We start from the raw sequence: 18428 nt of genomic DNA, 5'->3' as shown, positions 1-18428 counted from the left end.
TAAAACAATGAAAAAAATTTTAAGAGAATATCCATAAATCACCATGCTAATACAGCCATTTTCATTATTTTATATTCCATTTAACTTTATCCTTTTGTGTACTTAAAGTTATAGTCATAGCTTATATACAATTTCATGATCTATTTTTTTCCATTTAAGTTTGTTTTATACATAATAATCTGTATTGTTATGTAGTTTCACAGTTAATTTAAGGGATATATAACATTTAATATAATTAATATATCATAATTTTCTTATTTTCAGAATGTTGGACATTTAATGAGTTTCCAGGTTTTTCACTATTATAATAAATGCTGCTATGCTTTTATACAAAACTTTTTTCTTTTGAGTTCACTTTAAATTTTTCAGTGGTAATAACCTATTAAGAAAAATCTAATGGGGTTGAGGCCATAGTTAAGTGGAACAACATTTGCCTAGCATACTCAAGGCCTTGGGTTCGGTCCTCAGCACTCCATTTAAGAAACAAACTTAGGGGAGTAGGTCACCATTTCCAACAGCTAAAGAATGGCCTCTTAATTTTAAAAAAGAAAAATCTGTTACAATGATGGTGGAATGTGATGGACATAATTATCCAAAGTACATGTATGAAGACATGAATTGGTGTGAACATACTTTATATATAAACAGAGATATGAAAAGTTGTACTCCATATGTGTAATGAGAATTGTAATGCATTCTGCTGTCATGTATTTAAAAAATAAAATCAATTAAAAAAAGAAAAAGAAAGAAAAATCTAATAGAAATAGTCTGTATTTTTATACCTTTATTTTATTTATTGATTTTTTAAAATGTGGTGTTGAGGATTGAACCCAGTGCTTCACATGTGCTAGGCAAGCACTCTATCACTGAGCTACAACACCAGCCCTGGATTTTTTTTTAAATCTCAGAAAACTTAGATCACTTATGAACACCAAGGTAAGGTAAATGAGTCCCCTCTACATTATCAAGAATGTTCATAGTTTTCAGTTAAGGACATGAATCATTAGGTCCTTTAAGGAATAAATGCCCTTTTCAAGTAGAAACAGCTGTGTTGAGCAGGTAAAACACTACCTTTACTAGATATAAAATTACATTCTTTTCCAGGGTTGAAAGTGAAGGCTAAAAAAAAAAATCATTCATCAAGACTAGAAAATGAGGGGGAAGACAAAGAATCAATAGCAAAAGGGGAATTCTAAAGTAGTTTTTCACATTCTCAGTATAGAAATAAATAAAGGCCCTCTAAAAGAGAAAAAAGAATACCATTTTATTTTGCAGAAATTATGTGTAAGTCCTAGGTCACTACATGCTCTTATAAGGGATTCTGTTTCCTTGTTTTAGGTGTACAATTCCTTGTTTCTTAAACTTTGTTCCCCGTTTTTATGGATCAATAGTTCTCTTCTTTTTATCACTCAGAAGCATTTAAAATATATGGAGGGCTGGGGATGTGGCTCAAGCAGTAGCGCGCTCGCCTGGCATGCATGGGGCGCTGGGTTCGATCCTTAGCACCACATAAAAATAAAATAAAAATGTTGTGTCCACCAAAAACTAAAAAATAAAATAAAATATATGGATATGGGCTTGGGATATAGCTCAGTCAATAGAGTGCTTGCCTCCCATGCACAAGGCCCTGGGTTCAATCCCCAGCATTTCAAAAAAAAAAAAAAAAATACATGGATATACCACAGTTTGCATATTCACATTATCAATATCCAAATTTTTTTCATCTCACAAAATTGAAACTCTGGGAGTCAGGGATATAATTTATTGGTAGAGTGCATGTGTAGCATTCATGAGGCTCTGGGTTCTGAAGCCAGATTTAAAGTTAGGTAGTCAGTGTAGTTAGGTAAATCGGGTCTAATATTGAGTGAAATCTAAAATGGAGACCATGCTGAGAATGACTCAGGGAAAACACAGGACAGCTCATGGAATGTTAATGAAGTCCCGAAAAGGCCCTAGGCCAAAGTCCACCTCAAAGAAATGTTAATGAACAGCCCCCAGCAAAAAGGTGCTGACTCAGAAGTCCTTCCTGACCAGATTACTTCTTTGGCCCACCTGTGTCCCACCCCTTGGGCCTTCCCACCTACATTCCATCACTGAAAGAACTATAAAAAGGGGAGACAACATCCCTTCCACGGATTCCACCTCTTGGGTCCCCTTCTTCCTCCGGGAGAAGTCTTTTCTGCTGTCCTTTAATAAACTTCTAATTTCTACTCTGACCTTGCCTCGACGTGCTTCTTTGGTGTTATTCTTCAACACTGGGGAAGCAAGGACTCGTCACCGGTCAACAGCGGTAACAGTTCCATTGCCAGCATCAGGAAAAAAAAGTAAACAATAATTCCTTCCTTCTTCCTCCCCCAACCCCCTTGTAACCACCATTGTACTTTGTCTCTATGAGTTTTACTACTATAGTTTTACTACGTCTACAAGTGGAATCATACCTTATTTGTCTTTTTGTGTCTGGCTTATTTCACTTCGCATAATGTCCTTATGGTTTAAGCATGTATCAGAATTCATCAATATTTTAAGGCTGGATAATATTCCACTGGCTATGTATTCCAAATTTTGTTTATCCATTTATTTGTTGATGGAACTTGATTGTTTCCATCTTGTGAATAATATGAACAGTTCTGCTGTCAGTATGGGTGTACAAATATCCCAAGAGTGTGCTTTTTCTGGGCACAGAGATGCACACCTGTAATCCCAGCTACTTGGAAGCTCAGTGATAGAATGCTTACCTAGCATGTGCCAGGCCCTGGGTTCAATCCCCAGTATGGAAAAAAAAAAAGTTGTGCTTTTAATTCTTTTTGACATATTTTCCATAGTGACTACACCATTTTACATTTCCACCAACTGTTTCTTTTTAAACAATGTTTGCTGTCAGGTATAGAATTCTAAGTTGCCAGGGTTTTCTTTCATTATTTAAAAAAAAATTAAATTTTTTTTAGTTGTAGTTGGACACAATACCTTTATTTTATCTATTTATTTTTATGTGGTGCTGAGGATCAAATCCAGTGCCTTGTACGTGCTAGGTGAGTGCTCTACGGCTGAGCCCCAGCCCCAGCCCCAGACCCTTCTTTCATTATTTTAAAGATATTGCTCAACTGAGTTCTTGTTTGCATTGATGTTCTCCTTAATTTTTTATGAATTTATTTATTTTAATTAGGTATATATGTAGGCAGAATGCATTTTGATAATAATTGCAACACAACTTTTCATTTCTCTGGTTGTACACGATGTAGCATTGCACCATCTTATGCAGTCATACGTGTACCTAGGGTAATGATGTTCATCTCATTCCACCTTCTATATGTAGGGTATAATTTTTCTTGGCTACTCTTACAATATTTTCTGTCACTGGTTTTAAGCAATTTGATCATTATGTGCCTTGGTGTAGTTTTATTTTCCTTACATGTGGAGTTTGTTAAGATTCTTGACTCTGTGGGTTTAGATTATTCGGCCACTATTTCTTCAAATACTTTTCTCTCCCTCTTCATTTGAAAATTCCAATTACTCATATATTTGGCTACCTGATGTTACTGATACTCTTTTAAGGTTTTTCTTTTCTGTGTATTTCGTTTGGGTCACTTCTTTGCTATTACTTCAAGTTCACCAATCTTATTCTACAATGTCTCATCAGATGTTAATACTATCTGATATTAATTTCATCCTAAAAATTAAATTTTCATCCCTAGAAGTTTGGTTTGGGTAGTTTTATATATTCTATGCCTCTGCTTAGCTTTTTAAATGTATGGAATATAATCATAAGAAATATTTTAATGTCCCTTTTTATTAATTCTAATCTTCTATGTCGTTTATGGGTCAGTTTCAATTGATTGCTTACTGTTTTCACTATAGATTGTGTTCCTTGCCTCTTTGTGTGCTTGGCTATTTTACGGGATGCCAAACATTGTGAACTTTACCTTGCTGGGTGTTCTGTATAGCTTTAAAAATTCTCAAACTCTGCTGTAAGAAGCAATTAAATTCTTTGGGATCAATCTGATCCTTTCACAACGCACTTAAATTATTTTTTTAAGTTGGGTTGGAGCAGGGCTCAGTGAGGTATTAATTATTCCCTACTACTGAGGCAAGACTCTTCTCAGTTCTCTATCCAGTGTCCCATGAATTAGAGATTTTCCAGTCTGAGTGGTAAGAACAGGTTCTAGTGGTCTGGGGAGGTAGTTCAGTCGTATATCACTTATGTAGCATGCACAAGGCTCCAGGTTTCATCCCCAGCACCACAAAAACAAACAAACAAAAAAATGGGCTCTATGCCCAGATGTATGTGAGTGCCAGGTACTTATCCTCTTAATATTTTAGATGGTTACACCCTCTATTAAACACTGGAGGAGGACCTTCTGATGACTAGGATTCTTTTTTTTAGTAAAAAAAATTTGTACTTATAGATGGTAAGAATGCCTTTATTTATTTTTACATGGTGCTAAGGATCGAACCCAGTGCCTCACACATGCCAGGCAAGCACTCCGCCACTGAGCTACAGCCCCAGTCCTCTCTCTTTTTTGCTACTTGGGATTGAACTCAGGGGTACTCCATCTCAAAGCCACATCCCCAGCCCTATTTTATATTTTATTTAGAGACAGAATCTCACTGAATTGCTTAGCACCTCACTTTTGCTGAGGCTGGCTTTGAACTCACAATTCTCCTGTCTCAGCCTCCCGAGCTGCTAGGATTACAGGTGTACACCTCCATGCCCAGCTGGGATTCTCTCTCTCTCTCTCTCTCTCTCTCTCTCTCTCTTTGCTATGCACCCCTCTCTGATTCTCTGTACTATGAACTTTAGATAACTAGGTGTCCCTAGATTCTCAGTATCATCTCCCCAAATAAGGATGCCTGGCAGGTTACAATTCAGTTCCCTTTCCCAAGTTATAGCCTGGAAACTAAAGGCAGTAAGTTATACATTTGTAGTATTCATCATGTTTCCTATTTCCCAGGGATCATTCTTCACTGCCTGATCATCAGTATCATTAATTTTTTTTTCATTTCATGTCTTGTATTTTTTTTGGAAGGGTATTGTTCAAGCAGGGACATAACTGTTCTCTATTACTACATATTGGTTGGAGATAGAAGCATACCATAGCTTCCTTCCTTCCTTCCTTCCTTCCTTCCTTCCTCCCTCCCTCCCTCCCTCCCTTCCTTCCTTCCTTCCTTCTTTTGTAGTGCTACTGATCAAACCTTGGGCCTTGCTCATGCTAGGAAGGCATTCTGCCACTGAGCTGCATCCTCAGTTCAAACTTTTTACAAAGTATGTACCATTTTATTTACATATGCAAATATACAAATACACAAGAAGATTACAAGGAATATATAACATTTTAAGAATGACCAGGATTATGAGTGACTGTTCTTTGCTTTAAAAATCAATGTATCTCTACGTGTGTATAATATGTCAAAATACTCTCATCAGGGGAAAGGGAAAAAAAAACAAGGGGGAGAAATGAATTAGAGTAGATGGGGTAGAGAGAGAAGATGGGAGGGAAGGGGAGGGAGGGGGGATAGTAGAGAATAGGAAAGGCAGCAGAATACAACAGACACTAGTATGGCAATATGTAAAACAGTGGATGTGTAACCGATGTGATTCTGCAATCTGTATACGGGGTAAAAATGGGAATTCATAACCCACTTGAATCAAATGTGTGAAATATGATATGTCAATAACTATGTAATGTTTTGAACAACCAACAATAAAAATTTAAAAAAAAAAACAACAAAATACTCTCATCATGTATATCTAAAAAGAACACATTTTTAAAAAATAAAAAAAAGATCAATGTATCTTTAGTTTCAAATTTCTCTGCAGGAAACCTGGATTGTTTCATAAAGTTTTTCTTTTTTTCATCTCTTTCTTAATTTTTCATCTCTCTCTTAAAATGCTTTTAAGTATGAGGCCAAGTAGATATTTATGGAGCCGTCAACTCCATAAATACCTACGTGGCCTCATACTTTTTTTAAGGTAACAAAATTCCTCTAACTTTCTTGTCCCTCATATTAAAATAAATTACATTCCTGTATTTTAATATCAGTGATGTCATTTTGCTATACTACAATTCTCAATGGAAAGGAATCATGTCTTCCATTTTTTAAATATTTATTTTTTAGTTATAGGTAGACATAATATATTTTATTTGTATGTGGTGTCAAGGATCAAACCCAGTGCCTCATGCATGCTAGGCAAATGCTCTACCTCTGAGCCATGTCTTCCATTTTTGAATAAACTTTTTGTACAATGCCCACTAGCACTCCACACTGAATATTTAGTAAATAGATAGTATTTAAAAGAGAGAAACTCTTAAGGAATTTGATGCCCTATGATTCTTATAGTGAACAAAGTTTTATTTGTTGCAGTGGATAAAGAATGAAAATAATGTACTCCCAAACCTCAAAACTTCTGGCAGCTTTGTTCCACAGAATGTTTTGTAACCAGCCTGCTAATTCTGTTGTCAGTTGACTTCCTGTTTGGTGACCTGAAAAACACAAAACCAAAAACCCCCTAAGCTCTGAAAGCAAGAATTTAGATCTATTACATTAAACAAAGAGTGCTAACTATACTCAAAGCCTATAATCTTTACGTAATGGCTATAAAAACAATCACATTCAGACAGGTTTTCATCATCAATTTTAGGTTTACCACCAAAATTGATTATATAATGCAATCAGAGTTTTCTAGAACCAAAGTAATTCTCCCATCAGTCTGTGATAGATTTCCAGCCTACTCTCTTTTAAACTTATTTTCCATGTTCCAAATTAGATCATCATTTGGTACCTTAACAAGGTTATTGTGAATGAGCAGACAGCGATGCCAGAAATCATTAATAAGAAGTGTTTATATCATTATGTACTAAATAGATCAGATCAAGTTCACAAGAAAGGCCAATTATACCTTTAAGCCTTGGTAAAATACTTTAAGACCACACTTACAAATAAACTTTATTAGGTTAAATCGTAACTTGTGTCTGATTATTTCTGGTGTAGACATTTACAGGGTTCAAATACATCAGCACATTAAGGTAAAGTTTAAACTATAATAGAATTCTATACCACTTTTCTTCTGTCTCTTCGGCACAAACCATCAATTTCTACAAAATTTTTTATTAGAACGCTAAGAATGTCTGATTCCCTAGCCAAGTCAGCAAATGTAGTTTGTGTCATGACTTAATTAAAAATAGTCACAAGAGTGTAAATGGTTACCTGATGTATTCACTTAAAACACTATAATACTTTGATACTATAAGTGTATAATTTGATATTACAACAAAATATTTCCTAAGTGGAATTTTAGAAAGATGAATTGTTCTGTAATAGCAAGTTTTTTAGTTAGCTAACAGTTTACTTTTTTAAATATAAAATATTGTCATTTAAAAAGTCTAAATCTTTTCATGAAAGTTCTTAAATTTTCTAAAAATTAAAGATACTTCCTATTTTATAAGCAAAATTTAATATTTTCTTTACCATTCAATAAGGTCAACAACACTTAAAACTATTGTATTTTATTGCATCATTAATACCTCACAGTAAGCTAGTCATAAACACATACTGAAAGGGATCAAAACATAAGTATACCCAAGCTTAAGTAAACTGATGTTAAACATCTAAATAAACCTATTTGTCAATAATAAATCATTTAATTTCAGCTGAATTAAGTCCAAAACATTTTTGTCATGAACATCTAGAGTCAATAATTTCTCTCCTGGGTTGGGGTTTGTGGCTCAAAGGTAGAGCGCTAGCCTAGCATGTGTGAGGCACTGGGTTCAATCCTCAGCACCACATAAATATAAAAATGAAAGATATTGTGACCACCTATAAGTAAAAAATAAGTATTTAAAAAATAAATATTTTAAAAAATATAAATACATGTGTGTATATATATCACATTGATGATTTTGAGAGTTATTATATAGTACAAATTACTATATTTTTAAAAATATTTGGAGCTTGGGATATAGATCAATGATAGAGCACTTGCCTAGCACACCTGAATCTATGTTTTAAAATTTTTGTAGGTTTTTTTCCTCTCTTACCTGTGTATTTCTCTGCATACCTTTTCTCTGTTTGTAATATGCTATGAATAAAATGCCACGGTTTAGAAAACCAGATAATAAAAGGTTATCAAAATCAGATCTAAAAATAACTAAATCCTTAGTGAAGGTCTAGAAAGAGGGTGTCATCACTAAAATATGGTTCATAGAATCTAGTCAAATGATTTCCTTTTAAAAATATTAATCACTTTGCTTTCATAAAAACATGATGCATATAAGAATTTAAGCAATATGGCAAAGTAAAAATAGAAGAAAGCAATACATTATCTAAAGTGTCACCAGTCAGAATAAACCTGTGTTAACGTTTAGTGACTATCTCTATACATGTATAGAGTCGGAAGGGTGAGGTAAGGGAGAGAATTTTTTAAGAAAGGGATCATATCATCTGTGTTCTTTAAGGTATAGAGATTCTATAGAGTGGAGAAGGGTTTGAGGACTATTAAGCAAATTTAGCTCTTTATCTCTGTAACTAGAAAAACTAATCTACTTTATCTGGGGTGGGGTTCATATAAAATTACATCACAAAGGAATACTGCTATTAAATAGAAGTCTAACAACCAGGAATTTTATTCATAATCCTCATTTTATAGTAGAACAAAACAAGGTCCAGAGATATTGCCTTGCCCAAAAGCACACATCTAATTTGATAGCAAGGTGGAAACATGAAAATAGGCTTGTAATCTCACAATTTCCCACTCCACATGAGCTTTAAGATCAGAAGTTTAGAGGCTAGGGTTGTGGCTCAGTGGTAGGGTGCATGTGTGAGGCACTGGGTTAGATTCTCAGCACCACATATAAATAAATAAATAAAGGTCCATCAGTAACTAATAAATTTTTTTTAAAAAATCAGAAGTTTGTTTATTTTTGATGTTGTTTTGTTATTTTTGCCTACGTTATCATTCTAGCTCATCAAATTTGTGAAATCTGCATAGGTGAGGTGTTACTGTTAAAGTATATTAGGGAGAAAAAAAGAAGTACAAGAAATCTATTGACTTCAGGATTTTGCTATTGCTCTGACAACTATCTTAGAATTATATGCAGATTAACACTTTTCTAAAACACTTGCAGAAATCCTACTGACCCATAATGATTTCTTCAATCTTCTCCTTGGCAAGCAATTCTTCTTTCCTTTGTAAAAGCATGTCGATGTGGAACAATACAGCTTTCCCAATATTTTCTGATGACTTAAAATGTTCACAGATAGTCTTCAGGAAATGAAATCCAACAGATTCTCTGTTCAAAAAGATATAATTTTAAGCGATGTCAACAGAAGAACATTTATTTCAGCATGAACAAAATAAGCCAGATAAAAGTATATCTGACTGTAATCCCAGTGGCTCGGGAGGCTGAGACAGAAGGATCGTGGGTTCAAAGCTAGCCTCAGCAATAGCGAGGCACTAAGCAACTCAGTGAGACCCTGTCTCTAAATAAAATACAAAATAGGGCTGGGGATATAGCTCAGTGGTTGAGTGTCCCTGAGTTCAATCCCCAGTACCAAAAACATAAGTATATCCAAGCTTAAGTAAACTGATGTTAAACATCTAAATAAACCTATTTGTCAATAATAAATCATTTAATTTCAGTTGGATTAAGTCCAAAATATTTTTGTCATGAACATCTACAGTCAATAATTTCTCTCCTGGGTTGGGGTTTGTGGCTCAAAGGTAGAGCACTCGCCTAGCATGTGTGAGGCACTGGGTGCGATTCTCAGCACAACATAAATATAAAAATGAAAGATATTGTTACCACCTATAAGCAAAAAATAAATATTTAAAAAATAATAATTTCTCTCCTAATCTCTAATCTATGCCTTCTCCTGGAAATGATGCCAATTTTTAAAAACTGGTAACTGAGATCCAGTAAAGTTGCATGAACTGACATGAGAAATTTACCAGTTACCTTCACCAATGACTCTTTTTGTTTGATTACCAAAAAATACACCAGTATTTTAAAAATGCCAATAGTGCTGGGGCTGGGGTTGTGACTCAATAGCAGCGCACTTGCCTAGCATGTGTGAGGCACTGGGTTCGATCTTCAGCACCACAAATAAATAAATAAATGGTACATCAACAACTAAAAAATATTTTTTAAAATGCCAACAGTACATAGACTGGAAGACTTAATGTTGCTAGAATGTCAATAATTCCAAGGTTATCTACAGATTTAGTGCAATCTCTATTAAAATACTAATGACTTTTTTGAGGAAATTAAAATATCCGTCTCCATCCTAAAATTCATATGGGATCTCAAGGAACCCTGTATAACCAAAACGATCTTAAAAAGGAAGTTGGAAGATTCATGTTTTCTGATTAAAATGCTACAGTAATCAAAATGTATGTAACTGGTGTAAAATAAATCCAAAACCAAAAACAGACAGACCAATGAAATGGAATAGAAAACCTAGATATAAACCTTTATATAAATGGTCAAATGATTTTTGACAAAGGTGCAAAGTCCATTCAATGGTGAAGGGACTGTCCTTTTCCACAGGGAAAACTGAATTTTCACATGCAAAAGAACGATATTGGACTTTTACCATAACTCATGTACAAAAATTAACCCAAAATGGATTCAGAAGCTAAATGTGAGTACTAAAATAATTGTCTCTGGTTGCAGAAGTAATTCATCCTACATGTAGAAAACCCTGAAGAATCTACTAAATAGGAGGCAGGAGGATTTCAAGTTCAAAATCAGCCTCAGCAACTTAGCAAGTCCCTGTATCAAAATAAAACATAACAAGTGGGGAATGTGGCTCAATGGTTAAGGATCCCTAGATTTAATTCCCTGTACTCCCTCCCCCCCCCAAAAAAAAAATCCACCAAAAAGTGGTGAGAATAAACAAATCCAGTGAAGTTTCAGGATACAAAATCAACATAAAAAAATCAGTAGCATTTCTTTATATTACAATGAAATATCCAACAAGGAAATCAAGAAAACAATTCAATTTATTCTATTGTGAAAAAAAATATGCAATACTTAAGAATAAATTTAAAGAAAGATCTGTAAGCCATAAATTATAAGACAATGATAAAAGAAATAGAAGATGACAGAAATAAGTGGAAATATATTCTGTGATCCTGGATTAGAAGAATTAATGTTGCTAAAATGTTTATACCACTTAAAGTAATCTATAGATTCAAGGTAATCCCTATCAAAACTCCAATAGCATTTCTCACTAAAATAGAGAAAACAATGCTAAAATCCACATGGAACCACAAAAGAACCTAAATAACCAAAGACGTCTTAAAAACAAAGAACAAAGTTGGAAGCAGCACATTTTCTGATTTTAAATTATACTACAAACCTATAGTAGTCCATAATAACAGGGTATTGGCATAAAACAGACACATAGATAAATGGAACATAATTGAGAGCCCACAAGAAAACTTAGACATAATATACAATCAACTAATTTTTGACAAGGGCACACAGAACACAGTGAAAAAAGTACAGTCTCTTCAAAAAATGGTGTTTGGAAAACAAAACATCCACATGCAAAACAATGAAAATGGACCCTTATTGTACAACACACACAAAAATCAACCTAACATATGTAGAAGACATATGTAGAAGTGTAATAATTGAAACAATAAAACTCTCAGAATAATAAAATAGGTCACAAGCTCCTTGACATTGCTCTTGGCAATGATTTTTTTTTTTAGATAGGACACCAAAAGCACAGGCAACAAAAGCAGAAATAAATGGAACTACATAAACCTAAAAAGTTTCTGCAGAGCAAAGGAAGCAATCAACAAAATGAAACCAACAACACACATAACAGGAGAAAATATTTGCAAACCATATATCCAATGAGAGATTAATATCTAAAATATATACAACTCTATAGCAAAACTCCCATAATCTAGTTTAAAAAGGGCAAAAGATCTGAACAAACATTTTTTTTTCAATGAAGACATACAAATGATGATCATATATATGAAAATGTGCCCAGCATCTCTAATCATCAGGGAAATGCAAATCAAAACCACAATGAAATATCATTTCACAGTGTTAATGGCTATTATTTAAAAAAGGCAAAAGATAGCAAATGTTGATGAGGACATGGGGAAAAGGGAACCATTATATATTGTTGGTGAAAATGTAAACTGTTAAAGCCATTAGGGAAGATAGTATAGAGGTACCTCAAAAAATTAAAAATAGAACTGCCAGCAATCCCACTTCTGGGTATATATTCAAAGAAAGTAAAATTATATCTAAAGAGATATATGTACCCCCCTGTTCATTGCAGCTTTATTCATAATAGCCAACATATGTAAACAACCAAAATGTCCATTAATGGATGAATGTTAACACAGGGTGTATTACATATACAACAGAATATTATTCATCATTAAAAGCAAGGAAACTCTCTCACTTGCAATGACATGGATGACCCTGGAGGAAATTATGTTAAATAAAGTAAGTCAGACACAGAAAGATGATTACTATATGACTTCACCTCTATGTGGAATCTAACAAAGTCAAACTCATAGAAACAGAGAATAGAATAGTGGTTACCAGGATGGGGGATGTTGGTCAATGGGTACTCACTTTCAATGACAAGATGAATAAGTTCTGGAGACCTAATGTATAGCATTGTAACTATAGTTAACAATAATTTATACTTGAAATTTGCTAAGATGGTAGATCTTAAGTATTTTCACCCCCAAAAAGGTAACTATGTGAGGTATGGATATGTTAATTAGCTTGATTGTGATAATTATTTTACAATGTACATATATATCAATATATCACATTGTTGGCCTTGAATATATAAAATATCAATTATATACTTCAATAAAATTTTTAAAAGATCTTGTTTACAAAATATTGAAAGGTGTTTCTGATTCAATACTAAGAAAACAACTATTAAAAATGAGCAAAAGAGGGCCAGAGTTATAGCTCAGTTGAGCGCTTGCCTCTCATGTGTGAAGCAGTGGGTTCGATTCTCAGCACTGCATATAAATAAGTAAATAAAATAAAGGTCCATCAACAACTAAAAATATTTTTTAAAGATCTGGAAAAACATTTCACAAAAAGGAACACATTAATGACAAGCTTATGAAAAACGTTCAACATTATTAGCCATTATAAAATGCTGATTAAGGTCAAAATGTGATATAATTCCACCTATTAAATGAAAAGAGGCTAACAATATTCAATTTGTGCCAGAATACAGAGGAACTGGAACTCTCATATATTGCTGGTTGAAATGTGAAATAAAAAGTTATAACTATTTTGAAAAAAGAGTTTGGCAATTTCTTGAAAAGTTAAACATATACTTTACCATCTAGACTAGCCATTTCATTTCTAGGTCTTTACCAAGGCAAATGAAAGCATATGTACATAAAAAAATATGCACCTGGATGGTCATAGCAGCTTTATTGAATTGTCCCAAACTGGAAACCATCAAAATGTCCATAAGCAGGTGAATAGATAAACAAATTGTGGCATATTGGTCACAGAATACTTCACAGAATAAAAAAAATGAACAATAGCTACATGCAACAACATGAAGGGACCTCAAGAAATTATGGACAGAAGCCAGAATGAACAAGAATCAGTGGCATATACCTAAAATTCCAGCTACTTGGAGGCTGAGGCAGAAGGATTACAAATTTGAAGCCAGTCTGGGCAACTTAACAAGACTCCTTCTCAAAATAAAATTTAAAAAATCAGGTGGGGTGGGGCTGCAGTTGTAGTTTAGCAGTAGAGCGCTTGCCTAGCATGTGTGAGGCACTGGGTTCAATCCTCAGCACTACTAAAAAATAATAATTACTAAATAAATAAAATATTATAATAAGTGATATCCCCTCTCTTCCTACACACACATACACACACAAGCGAGCAGGGGAGGGGGAGTAGCTCAATGGTAGAACACATGCCTAGTAGTTCAAGGTCTTGAATTCAATCACCAGTACGGGGGTAGGTGGAGAAAGAAGTTAGACTAAAATGAATAATGCTGTATTTCATTTATATAAAATTCTAGAAAATACAAACAATGTATAGTGGCATTTCTTGATTAATAGTTGTCCAGTGAAGGAGAGATAAGAAGGCTACTAATAGTCACAAGGAACTTTTGGAGTTGATAAATGTTTATTATCCTGATTTTGATAATGGGTTCATAAGCATATGTGTGTGTGTGTGTGTGTGTACATGCACGTTGTGTATGTATAGTCAAAACTTCTTGAATTGTATACTTATTCCAAATATATGCACTGGATTGTAGCTTTAATAAAATTGTTTATTTTTTATCCCAATACTGGGATTGAACCCAGAGGTACTCTACCACTGAGCTACATTCCGGGCCCTTTATTTGTTTTTTCCATATTTTTGTAGGTACAGGGTAGTTTTGATTTGTATTTCCCTAACTGCTAATAATGTTGAATATTTTTCATGTATTTGTTGGCCATTTGTATTTCTTTTGAGAAATATCTATTAGTTCATTTGCCTATTAATTAATTGGGTTATGGGGGGGTTGGTAGTTTATGAGTTCTTTATATATTCTGGATATTAATTCTCTGTCAGAAGAGTAGCTAGGCAAAGATTTTCTCCCATTCTATAGGTTCTCTCTTCACATTCTTAATTGTTTCCTTTGTTGTGCAGAAACTTTTTAATTTGATGTCATTCTATTTATTAACTCTTGGCATTCATTCCTGAGTTTTAGGGATCCTAATGAGAAAGTTGTTGCCTGAGCCTCTATGCTAGAGTGTTGACCCTAATTTTCTTCTAGGAGTTATATAGTTTCTGGTCTAATTCCTAGGTCTTTGATCCATTTTTGAATTGACTTTTGTGCAGGATGGGAGATAAGGATCTAGTCTCATTCTTCTACTATGGATAATAAGTTTCCCAGCACCATTTGTTTAAAAGGCTGTCTTTTCTCCAATGGATGATTTTGACACCTTTGTCAAGGATCAGATGACTGTAGATGTATGGATTTCTCTCTATGTCTTCTCTTCTGTATCAGTGGTCTATGTTTGTGTGTGTGTGTGTGTTTGTGCTAGTACCATGCAGTTTCTGTTACTATAGCTCAGGAGTATAATTTCTTTGGCTATTCTTGGTCTTTTATTCTTCAAAATGAATTTTAGGATTGTCTTTTCTAGTTCTGCGTAGAATGCTATTGGTATTTTTGATGAGGATTGCACTGAATATGTATTTTTGGTCTTGATAATATGGCTGTTTAAACAATATTAATTCTGCCTATCTATAAACATGGAGGAGAGGTCTTTCCATCTTCTTGTGTTTCCTTCAATTTCTTTCTTCAATGTTCTATACTTTTCATTCTGTAATGAAAGGTCCTTTACCTTCTTGGTTAGATTTATTGCTAGGGTGTTTTTATCAGGTTATTGTAGATGGGATTGTTTGCCTGATTCTTTCTTAGTAAATTCATTATTGATGCATAAAAAAGCTATTGATATTTGTATGTTGATTTTGTAACCTGATATTTTGCTGAATTTGTTTATTAGTTCTAGCAGTCTTCTGGTGGAATTTTTTGGATCTTATAAGTATAGTATCACACCATCTATAAACATGGTTATTTGACTTCTTTCTTTTCTATTTGTATCCCTTTGATTTCCTTCTCTTGCTTAATTGTTCTAGCTAAGCCAATTTCTAATTTTGAGACAGTTTCACTAAGTTGCTGAGGCTGACCTCAAACCTGAAATTCGCCTGCCTCAGCCTCTGAGTAGCTGGGATTATAGACATGTGCCATTGTACTTGGCCAATAAAGTTGTTTTTTGAAAATAACAAAATAAAGGAGAATTGGGTATTTCTTGACATGATTCCTAAAAGAGGGGAGTGAAGGCAACTAGAATGGTCATTATGAACTTAGCTCTATCTTGTGTAGAGAATCTTTCATATGGATATTGCTCTAAAGCAATATTGCATCTCTAAGGAATGTACCAAATAATCACTTCCAGGTTATATCAGAATTTCTGCTCCTTGGGATTAGTTTCATAGAAAATAAAGGGTATGTTTGCCAATTACAGCAAATTGTTTAAATTTATTATTTGTTAGAAATATAGGGCATATAATTGATTCCTTAATGGAATAAGAACTATAATTCTTATAATAATGGTAGACATATAGATATCACTGAGCTTCTGGTTTGATAATAATGGTCATTTTTCCATTTCAGAATTTGTACATATAAATAATTCATACATATACAGAAAATTCATACATAAAAGGCATCTTTGCACTGAATCCTAATTTTAGTCTATAGCTGAAAGACCTGACTCTGGTTGCAATTATTTGCTTTATAGTTTTTAAAAAACACATTTCAGTATATAGCTGGCTAATCTGCCATTATGAAGTTCCTAAAACTCTTAGAAGCAACTGAGGCCTTGTATTATTTTTCATCTATTGCTATAAATAATTACCACAAACTTAGTCCTTAAAATAACACATTTTAGGGGCTGGGGTTGTGGCTCAGTGGTAGAGCGCTTGCCTTGCATGCATGAGGCACTTGGTTCAATCCTTGGCACCGCATAAAAATAAAATTGTTATTGTGTCCACCTACAACTAAAACAAATATTTTTTTAAAAAGATTTAAAAAACATATTTTAATTATTTCACATTTCTTTGAGTCAGAAATCCATGAAAAGCTCAAATGGGAATTGTGGTTAGAGTCTCATAAATCCAAAGTCTAGGAATTGTCCATTCTGCTTTCTAATCTGGAGAATGTAGGGGAGAATCCACTACTAGGTTCAGTCAGGCCATTGTCAGAATTTAGTTCTATGAGGTTCTGGGCCTGAGGCCTCATTTCCTTGCTGGTTGTTGACTGGTATGTTTTCTCAACTCCTAGAGGCCACCAGCATTTCTTGGCTCATGGTTCACTATATCTTCAGAGTCAGCAATGGTGTGTTAAGTACTTATTATATTTTAAATAGTTCTGATTGCCCTTCTGTATTCTTTTTTAAAATTATATATATATAACTTGTAGATGAACACACAGTATGTTTATTTATTTTTTTATGGTGCTGAGGATCAAACCCAGTGCCTCACACATGTGAAGCAAGTGCTTTACCACTGAGCTACAGCTCAACCCGCTTCTGCATTCTTAAGGGCTCATGTGATTATGTTCATGTGATTATAACAGGTCCACCCCGATAATTCAGGATAATCTCCCTATTTTAAATTTAACTGATAAGTAACTTTATATTCGCAAAGTCCCTTTTGCTATATAAGGTAATATATTCACAGTCCCAGAGATTAGAGATTACATTGTAGAAACTCATTAGGGGACATTATTCTGCTTATCAAAGGCCCCAAAGTCAAATGACTGCCTGAGAGCCCATGGTCATTTAGTTGATAGCAAGAACACATCTCTCTATACCACCCAGTACTTCTTCCTGATATATATGCATAGCACACGTCACATAGTATTTTTAATATATTTTTAGATGTAGATGAACACAATACCTTTATTTTATTAATTTATTTTTATGTGGTGCTGAGGATTGAACCCAGTGCTTCACATGTGCTAGGCAAACACTCTACCACTGAGCTACAACCCCCTCCCCTGTTACATTGTATTTTAATAAACCATTCCTTTAAGGCTGGGGATATAAGTCGATTGGTAGAGCACTTGCCTCACATGCACAAGGCCCTGGTTTCAATCACCAGCACCATACACACACACAAAAAAAAAATCATTCCTTCAATGCCTGTAAATGGGCTCAGTGTTAGCAAAAATTGTCCTTCAGTTTACTCTTAGCTAAAGCACAAAAGTGATGCTGATAAAACTATTAAAGAAGCTAAAGACAGCATCTTGATTGTGTCCACGACAGACTACTAATCTCATGTAAAATAGTGAACGTGAATTTCATTCTGAAGGCATACAGCTCAACTTGGGAAATTAATTCTAATGTTTTTTCAAAAGTAAAAACAGCTAAATTCTATTGACTATCATGTTTGAGGAATTTTATATCAATTAATTTATTTAATCTGCAGGCAATCCCAATAGGTAAATACTATTAGTGTACAGTAAACTGAAGCATATAGTTTAAACAATTTACATGAGATTAAGCACCTGCAAAGTGGAGGAACTAGGACTTGAATCCATGTAATCTGACTCTAGAATTCACATTATTAACCATCAATCTATGCTAGATGAACATGCAAATTAAAACAACAGAATGAGCTCACTTATTTACCTCAAAAGTAATAGAATAAATATATTAGAATAAACTACAATTGGAAAATATATTTTCAGTGGCCAAAAACTTTGAAGGGTTTCTGTAAATAAAAACAAATGCAATTAGACTGTTGGAAAATCAGTGATGCAAATACTGAAGCCCACAGAAACAAAAAGGGGTAGTGTTAGATAATAGCTAGCCCCCCAAAAAATATCCTAGGAAAACCCACAAAGTGGGA

The 18428-nt window shown here is 34.0% G+C and overlaps 1 protein-coding gene across 1 annotated transcript in view; it reads right to left on the bottom strand.

Annotated features, from left to right (window-relative positions):
* The window catches only part of Tex11 (testis expressed 11), a 271569-nt gene that overhangs the window by 133863 nt on the left and 119278 nt on the right, over nucleotides 1–18428 (bottom strand). The window contains exons 11-12 of the mRNA XM_046467052.2: nucleotides 9133–9284; nucleotides 6394–6479 (exon numbers count right to left, since the gene is read on the bottom strand). Of these exons, the coding sequence (XP_046323008.2) occupies nucleotides 6394–6479; nucleotides 9133–9284 (238 nt within the window). The remainder of the gene's footprint in view (nucleotides 1–6393; nucleotides 6480–9132; nucleotides 9285–18428) is intronic.

This window comes from Marmota monax, unplaced genomic scaffold, assembly GCF_021218885.2.
Source record: "Marmota monax isolate L192 unplaced genomic scaffold, Marmota_monax_Labrador192_F-V1.1 WCK01_AAM20220418_F8-fsc00284, whole genome shotgun sequence".
Taxonomy (NCBI): domain Eukaryota; kingdom Metazoa; phylum Chordata; class Mammalia; order Rodentia; family Sciuridae; genus Marmota; species Marmota monax.
Note: the sequence above shows the minus strand (reverse complement) of the source record. Positions and strands in the feature narration are given on the sequence as shown.